The 9215-nt window shown below is 56.1% G+C and overlaps 1 protein-coding gene across 1 annotated transcript in view; it reads left to right on the top strand.

Moving 5' to 3' along the window:
• Positions 1-9215, top strand: part of ONECUT1 (one cut homeobox 1) — a 47033-nt gene that overhangs the window by 1174 nt on the left and 36644 nt on the right. The window contains 2 exon segments of the mRNA XM_004709435.2: positions 16-65; positions 67-757. Coding sequence (XP_004709492.2) covers positions 16-65; positions 67-757 — 741 coding nt within the window.

Raw genomic sequence — 9215 nt, 5'->3', positions numbered from 1 at the left:
ACCGTCTCGGACAAGTTCCCCCACCATCACCACCACCACCACCACCACCACCATCCGCACCACCACCAACGCCTGGCGGGCAACGTGAGCGGTAGCTTCACGCTCATGCGGGACGAGCGCGGGTTGGCCTCCATGAATAACCTGTACACCCCCTACCACAAGGACGTGGCCGGCATGGGCCAAAGCCTCTCGCCCCTCTCTGGCTCCGGTCTGGGTGGCATCCATAACACTCAGCAAGGGCTCCCCCACTATGCCCACCCGGGCGCCGCCATGCCCACTGACAAGATGCTCACCCCCAACGGTTTTGAAGCCCACCACCCGGCCATGCTCGGCCGCCACGGAGAGCAGCACCTCACGCCCACCTCAGCTGGCATGGTGCCCATCAACGGCCTTCCCCCACACCACCCCCACGCCCACCTGAACGCCCAGGGCCACGGCCAGCTCCTGGGCACGACTCGGGAGCCCAACCCTTCAGTGACCGGCGCGCAGGTCAGCACAGGAAGTAATTCAGGGCAGATGGAAGAGATCAATACCAAAGAGGTGGCGCAGCGTATCACTACGGAGCTCAAGCGCTACAGCATCCCCCAGGCCATCTTCGCGCAGAGGGTGCTCTGCCGCTCCCAGGGGACTCTCTCGGACTTGCTGCGCAACCCCAAACCCTGGAGCAAACTCAAGTCCGGCCGGGAGACCTTCCGGAGGATGTGGAAGTGGCTGCAGGAGCCAGAGTTCCAGCGCATGTCCGCGCTCCGCTTAGCAGGTGAGCCAAGCAAGGAGCTGGGCACCGGGGGAGACGAGGCCCGGAAGCCAAAGGGAGGGAAGGAGAACGGATTTCATCCAGCTACCCGCTGTACCCGAGATGGGGGTCCCTAGGCCCGGGAGAGCTTGCACGTGCGTTTGCGTTCGGGAAGTTGGGGGCGGGGGTGGGGACGACAGACTTCCTCATTGGGGACTCAAATGTGCTAGTCTGTGCGAGGCAGGGAGAGTTGAGTCCGAGAGGCCTGGGGTGCATTTTTTCTGGGGCCCTAGCTGGAAACTAGAATGGTAAGACACCTAGAGACGTCGTCTGACGATCTCTCCGGGCCACTAGCACATGCCTGGCTCTGGATGGAGCGAGCCAGAGGCGAAAGCTGCCAACCTGGGTTTGGCTGAACTCGCTGCGGTGACCCTGCCGAGCTTACGCTGTTAATTGGCATCGGGAAAACTCCAGCAAAGTCCCTGGCAGAGCCTCTATGCGTGGCGCGACACGGTTGGTGTTCGGGTTGGCACGCACTCTGGGCGCGTGGAAACTGGGTATGGAAAGGATGGGGAGGCTGACAGGGGCTGGAGGGCGTGGTGACCACTGCCATCACCCCAGGAATAAGGTCCCTGGCTAGCAGAATTCGGGGACCGGCTTCAGAGCCCACTCATTTAAGACGTTGGTGTCCTTCCCGGTGAAATTTCCCTGGACTCTCCCTGCAGCTGTGAGAGTGTGGGAATGACCCCTGGGAGTCAAGGTTTCCCCGGCCTGAAACCCGGGGGGTTCTGAGACAGCTAAGGTGCAGACAGAGCCCCTGGTCAGCTCAGTGTCCAACTCTGTAGGTTGAGATGCGGGGTTGAGGGGGGCGGGGGCGGGAGTCGCAGGCCGATGGAAGGAAGGGACTGCTGAGTCCTGCTGGAAAGGCAGCTGAAAATTCCTGCTGATTTGCCTGGAGGGGAGGGGAGAGGCGGGCATGGGGTGGGGGGTGGTAACTGAGGCGAGGGCAGCTGAGGGTCGACTAGGTTTGGTGAGAGCGGAACGAGGTCGCCAAGTTGATTGACTCCTGAGTCCTGGCTCTCATTCCCCTTCGACGCACCCCCACCCCGCGCCCTGCGCCCAGGCCTGTGCCCAGGCTAAAATGAAAGGTAAAAGCCGGAATCAGGGTTTGTTAATTAACTGATCGTTCTCCATTAATTCGTCCCTGGAGAACGAAAGACAGTCAATCCGCTTGCTCGGAGCCGGGGGCACTGAGCCGTTTCACAGTCTAAAATCAAAGGGAGACGCCAGAGCCCCCTCCCCCACCTCTTGCTGCCGATGAGATGCTAGGGGGTGGCAGGTGTCCCCAAGCCTGCGGCTTGGCCAGGCGGCGTCTCCAAGCTGGCCTGGGTTCTCGACGCTCCAGGCCTCCCATGGAGCCTGAAGCCTCGGGCCCCGCCAGGCTCTTTCGCGCCAAACCCAGCGGCTGCTCTGGCTCCTGGTGCCATGCCCAGGAAAGAGTCAAGTGGGAGAGGTGGCACCGCCGAGGGAGGGGAAGCTCACGGGTGCCCTCGGGAATTCTAGGCTCTTGGCTTTCCCATTGGGAGCAATGGAAAGACTTGGATTGAGCCAAGCCCACAGAGCCAGAGCCGGTGAGAGAAGGCGCTGCCCCGCGCCGGCCCGCCCCTCGGGCGCCAGGGTCTTTTCTCACGGGCGCTTGCTCAGGCTTCCTGGACTCTGCGGAGGCCGCGGCGGGTGCTGCGGCCCAGCTGGGAGTGGGAGAAGAGGGTGGGAATGGAGAGCGATGTCCCCAAGGAAGCCACTCCCGTGGCCTGGACGCAGAGAAAGCCCTTGCTCCACGCTACTTCGATGGCGGAGCTACCCCCATCATCTCAAATGGCCTCCTGGAAGCGCAGACTGACAGGTTCCATTCAGAGCCAGCCCTCACACCTGGTCTATCACACTGTCTCACGCGAGGGACCTCAGACCTGGACGCATGGAACGCGGAGATCAGGTGGCGGCACCGCTGTACTGGGTCCGGCGAGCCAGGAGGTAGGTAGGCACAGGTGGGGGTGGGGGGGCGGTGCCAGGACAACAGCCTAGGGGACCCCAGAAGTCCAGTGGTCACCTGCCTGAGGGCAGAGCAGCCCACCAAGCCATTTGTCGCCAGCTGTGCCCAGCCCCCAGTCAGGTGCATAATATTTTCAACAAAAGGTGTGAAATCAAGAATTCTAGCAAAACACGTGCCAGACGCCCAACCTCGGGAGTTTTTCCTTTCTCCCATTAATGGGATGGGGAGGAGTGCAACTGCAGGCGCCCTGCGGGCAGGACAGCAGGCTCTTCACACAGCGAACATGTCTATCTTTAAGTCAGGACGATCAGTGATACTGTTTTCACTTTTTGAAAGTGGGAGTCGTTTTTTTTTTAAACTTTCCAAATCATTTCTAGGAAGCCCTAAGTGCAGGTGTCTTAAAAATTGCCCGCAGGGCCCCTTGGCGCGACCTGGTCCAGCCACCACCCCAAGCGGAGGCACGCTCCTCGCCTCAGCCCCTTGGTCTCACCCTAAAAAGCCCACCTCCGTCCCCAGGACGGGGGTGGCCCCGACCCATGGAGGTCAGCTCCTTCCAGACAAAAATAGGTGGTTCCCCAGCCCCTCTCCCCCACCCCCGCAGTTTGTGATGGCGTGGGGGGGGGGAATCAAAACTTCCCCTCCTCCACACGTGGCGGCTTGTTTGGGTAGGCGCCATCCGGTCTCGAGATTACGTGAGTTAGTGAGAGCCCAGCGACAGGAAAAAATTCTCACCGAATTATCTACCTTAAAAAAAAAATCAATATCTGTTTCCTCAGAGCTGCCCCAAGAGACGCAGCGACCTCCTCTTGCTCGCGGAGGGGGGGGGGCGCCTCCGAGTGCGTGTCCTTCCTCTGACGTGGGCACCTATCCAGACGCCAGGGGACTCATTTCCAATGAAAGAATCCGGAAGGCACTACACGCGAGCCACCCGCGAAGCCCACCCACCCACTCAGCGGACCCGGGATGCCAGGGCGGGCAGACAAGGGAGGCGCGGGTGTGTGAAGTGGGGCCACTCTTACTCTATCCAACTGAGAGATGGCCGCGTCCCAGAGCGGCCTGGGCAGCGGGCTCACCTCCCTCCCTCGGCTGGCCAGAATGTGCCCCAGATCTGCCCCCGGAAGGGCCCAGCCCGGAGCAGTGGTGGGCCAGAGGCCGCCCTGGGAAAGTCTCGGGCCGCTCAACCTGGGCTGTGTTTGCCATGCGTGGCCTTGCAGGCTGGTTGATTGATAACCGGCCCCCGCGCAAGTCCATTTGCCTTTTGTTAATATTTATCCTGGCAGGTGACATTTCAACTGCCCCCATCACCTCCTTACACCTCGGGGGCCGGGCACCAGGGTGCGGCGCCGGACCCTGAAAACTTTCACTCTCCGAATCCCCCTCAGGCTCTGGGGTCTGGAAAGGGGCCAAGCCTAAGGGAGATGCGGGAGGTGGAAGGATATCGGGGGGCCGAGGGGTGGGAGGGGAAGACGACAAGTGGACCGATTCCCCAGCGCCCGGGTCTCCGGCCTGACAGCTGCTCCCAGCCGGCTGCGGAGGGAACAAAGGAGCTGCGGGCGCGGCCGGCCGCTTCCCCCTCGGAGCTCGCGGAGGCGGGGGTATAGAGGAAGGTGGACCGCGGGGACCGCTGCTGGCCTGTTTGTCGGGGGAGATGAGGGCATCCCAGGCTTGATGGGGCCCAAGTCCGGAGAGTCTGCGGGGTTCCCGCTGCCGGTCAGCGAGAGAGAAACCAAGAGAGCTCACCCTGGGGGTAAATGGCCAGGAAGCTCTGCGGGGACACAGCTTGTGTCTGTTCCCTGTGGAGCGTGGGACAGCGCCCTCCTTTTAGTCCCCACTTGGGAGCGCAAGCTTCATTGAGGAGGAGGGTTCGGCATCTGGTTAAGATCCGAACTGCTAGTTTGGTCTGGGTGAGGGAGACTTCTTTCTGGGTGTTGAGGCGTGGTGGCTGGTACGTGTGGATCTGTCCCCTCAGTGATGCATCCCTATAGCCCCTGAAAGCGCCCGGCCAGTCATCTGACACCTGGGGCTGACAGCGCACGATGCCAACAATAGCACTGTTGTGCAGTATCCGCAAAGCTACTCCAAGTCCAGGGCCGTCCTTTATCTTCCAGCTAGACCGGCCGACACACTGCGGGGAACCAGCCCAGCTCCTTCGACCCCTGCCGGATGCCCACCTTTTGGGCGCACCTTCCCCTGGGTAGTCAGACCGGCTAGTGCTTTGTCGGCTACGCACGCCCTCTGCGGGCCACCGGAGGAAGCCACCGCGGTCCCGCCAGCTCCTCTCTGTAAAGGGATGCTCGCAGAGCCTTTTTGATGCACGCAGTGCCTTTTTCTATTAAAAAAAAATAAATAAAAGATACGTATTTTACCAAGAAAAGGGCGTGGAAATGAAGAACACGTTACCTGGGGGATCCGTTTGAACCCCCAATAGCTCCTTGAGTATTTCCTCATTGATGGGAACAAAATTCCCATCCCTCCAAAGTATGCCCCAACTTGAACCCCAAACTCCACCCCACCCCTTACCTCGCACCCCCCAAGATGCACGTTTGGATTTCCTATGCCCGGGATCCTTGTGCTGGCATGTTTCCCTTTGAGAAAGGCAAGGTTAAAGTAGAAGAGGTAAACCAGCCAAGAGGGCTGAAGTCCGAGGTTGGGGTCGGAGGGTCGCCTACCGGCAGGATTAACAATTGCTTGCTTTGTTTCGCTGTTCCCCCTTGCTGCGTACTGACCGCTCGGAGGCCTGGGGCTCTGAGTTCTTTGTCTCCTCCGGAGCGTGGGGGTGGCTGAAAGGGCGCTGCGAGGCCGACCGGCCCGGAGCCCTGGCGCTGCGTCAGCACCCTGGACAGGGCCCCGCCGCCGGCTGCGCACATCCCTTTCCATCGCGCTCGGGAGCCGGCTGGGAACTAACTACTCTTGGGAAGCGTGGAGTGCCGGGGAACCAACAGGCCACACTCCTAAGTTAGTGAGAACGTGGGAGGCCCGGCCAGGAACACACGCACCGGCGCGGCCAAGTCAGAGAAAAAATCAGTGGCCTCCGCGTCGATCCGCCAGTTGATCTTTCCGTCCCTCCGCCGCAGCTTTGTGTGTGTGTCCAAGTGCACAAGCACACCTGCTTATAAAACTCAGGATCCATCCGCGTCCCTTCTGTGTGACAGGGGTTGGATCATTAAGCTAAAACGTTCAATTCAGTCCCTTTGATCCGTGCTGAGGAAAATCTATAGTCATCTCTAATCTACGAGGTCTTTAAGGAGGTTGTTACACGAGCCGTTTTGATGTCATCATTTCCACATTCGTGGCAAATTCCGCTCATCAAACAGGCGCCATGGTGCCAAGTTCTTGGGGGACACAGTTCTCACACGGGCGATCAGTAAGGTGATTGCTGACCTCCCTGTAACAAAGCTGATCCCCAGGCTCGTGGAGGTGGCGAGGGATTCGCAGGGACGCTCAGGTGTTGGCTTCTCAGCCTCCACAGTCCGAAGCCCATGCCCTTCAGGTGACCCCGCTCTTTGGAAACACCCCGTATTGGGATACTTTGAAAACCCGGCTTCCGTAGTTTAAATCAGCGGAGGAGGTCGAAGAAGAAGTGGTTGACTCCTTTCGTGGCGTCCCCATTTAAACGGCAGGACTTCCATACTCTTGGTAATAGTAAATGACCCTGGGCCTAGAGCAGTAACAGAAGTGGGGAAGAGAAGGGAGGGGAGAGAGTCTTTGAGGTCAGCATCCTTTGAGGAGAGAATTCCTAAAATGCTAGGTAGGAGCATCCCCCACTGGCCCTTCAAGGTCATTTTTGTTAAACACCATCTGACTCTGGACAAACCCCTCTGGGAGAAGAACCATATCATGTTCACGTGAAAGAGCCATCCTAGAGGGTCCAATAAAGTGGGGGGGGCTTATTTCTAATATGAGTCAACTTAGTGCACAACCATAAATTCTGATCTCCTGTCAATAGATTTGTACCGGTGTTTATTGAAATCCATGTATGTCAGTTCGAATGGAGCCTACTCTCCTGAGATGACAGGATTGGGTAAGCTGACAAGACCAACCCCCTGTCTGATTCGTTTGATGCAAGTATGCAAGCCATTGATCACAGGGTATCGCTATGGACTGTCTACCTACATATGTCCTTCACAAAAAGATGTCACATGATCATGAAATAGGAGCAAATTAGATTCAAGAAATTTCCTTCTCCATTAAGTGAGACAATTTAATAAGCTAATAACTGAACAGAACTAGGCCCAAGAATACCACCAATCATTTGTTATAACAATGGGGTGGGGGCTGAACTTAAAATGGCTGTGCACATGCTCTTTGTCAGGTACTGTACTGGGCGCATAAATGTTCCATTTAAAACTTCCATCTACAATGGGCTCCTGACCTTTGCTCTACATCAAAATTACTTGGGGACCTTGAAAAAGAAAAAGAAAACAACCCACTAGTGTCTCATTATAACCTCACATTGTCCACTTGAATTGGCGTGCCATGTGGCCTGGGGATTTTTTTTTTTTAAGCTTCTCAAGTGATTTTCATGTTTGAGAATCACTGATCTGTGTGATCGTGACCACGAATTGCTCTCTTCAGCGAGGTTAAATAATTTTCTTGGGGTAACGTTGGAAAGAAAGCACAGCAGCTTGGAACGCCCTTTCCTGACTTAAAGCTGGGAACTCTTGTATTCTCCACCCCACACCCCCCTATTCCTCCAGCTCAGTGGCAATGTACATGGCGCCCAGCCTACTAAGTAGCTGCAGAATGAAGGTCTTGTCTTGAGCTTCAGCTAGTGTAGGTCTCCTCTCAGGGATTCTCAAAGCCAGCTCCTGATGGAGATGTGTTTCTGTTTTACTCAAGACCCAGGAGGGAGACCTTTCATTGCTCTCTTTCAAGGGGCAGCCAGTGGGGATGCAGGCCAGCAACCTGAACCCAAGTCTCCCCAGCCATTTGTTCACTTAAACAATTATTGATGGGAAAGGCCCATCTCATTAGATGCTCTCCTTGTGGGTAGGACAGTCCCTCTGGGACCCATGCCTGGAGGAGGGCCTAAAGACCCAAGTGCCCCCCTACTTCCAGACATCAGTGTTCTGTCGTGCAATTGGGCAGCAATTACATTTCTTGGCTGCACATCAATGCCTGTCTTGCTACTGCAAAGCGTGCCTGCTACTCATATTTTACGACCCTGCCCTGGAAAATAATAAATTGACTTGAATTCGATGTATATATTGGCAAACATCCAGAGGGCAGCTTACAATTTCAGTCCAACCCTGCATATTTCCAGTTACCCATGTTTCTCATCTTCCTCTTCATAATCGACAGCTCCCGAAATCGCTGCTTTCGTTTTCACATCTGCCGATGATGATCTCATAGTCCCAAAGAGAGGTTGTCAGAGGAGCACGAATATGCCATTCGCTTCCTTTCTTGTTGTCTTCTAAAACAGGTCAATGGGGGAAATTAAATAAATAAACGAGCGAAACGCGCCACCTAGTGACCTCCGTGCTCACTGCAGCTTCCCCTGGTGGCGTGCGTGAGAGGAGTGGCTAAACGCGACTCGAGTATTGATGGAATCACAAAAATCGTTCATTAAGGCAATTTAATCTTTGCTATTAAACGTCCTTTCAATTCATTTGGGGTAATTAAGATGCAGTTAAAGTGATTAAATTCTAATTACTTCTGCTAGCCAAAGACATATTTGTCACACTAATGCGGTTAACTAAGGGCTCAGAAAGAAAGTTAACATTTACTTCAAATGATGCAACTGGAAAAATCAGTTCCTCTTTTCATCATTAATCCAGTGAGCGGGTGATTATGTAATGGCTCTACACGCTCATTAAGCAAGGGAAGTGCTGATGAAAATGACGCCTGAAGGAACACGGGAACCAGGCGACCCTCTGTACCATTTGGGTCAGCATTCCCAGGCCCCAAACAGGACCAAACGGAAAAAATGACTTGCTGCTTTTCTCACACTCCCCCCATTTCTACCCCCAAAGGAATAAACAGCTCCTGAGTTTTTAGCCTGACCTCGCAAAGAGGAGAGCGTCCCAGGAAGCTTTCCTTGTCAGACAGTGGACACTGTTGAACACAAAGATGCCTTTAGATGAGAAACGGATTCTTGGGGGAGAGGCGGAGAGAGGAAGATGTGGGTGTGTGCTGGGAGGGGGGGGGACAGTCCTCTGCCCACTGCCATGCCACACCTGGAGAGCACCAAGGGCCTCCTTCTGCAGATGGGTCCTCAGTCACAGCTGCTGACAATCCCCCACCTCCCTCCCCGTCACTGTCACTGGCGCTGCCAGGTCACAGTCTCCACCCAAAGCAGCCCCAGAGGGTCTCAGGATAGCTTAATCCTGAGTGCCACAAAGGGCGGAAGACCTGAAAACCTCAGGAATGCACATTTCGCTTTCCCAACCAAAATGCCTTTTCAAGGCCCTGCCAGGCTCCTGTGGGAGCCTG

This window comes from Echinops telfairi, unplaced genomic scaffold (genome assembly GCF_000313985.2).
Source record: "Echinops telfairi isolate 266 unplaced genomic scaffold, ASM31398v2 ScPeMD7_8;HRSCAF=38, whole genome shotgun sequence".
In the NCBI taxonomy this organism is placed as follows: domain Eukaryota; kingdom Metazoa; phylum Chordata; class Mammalia; order Afrosoricida; family Tenrecidae; genus Echinops; species Echinops telfairi.
The sequence above is the reverse complement of the archived record's forward strand: the minus strand, read 5'-3'. Positions and strand labels throughout refer to the sequence as shown.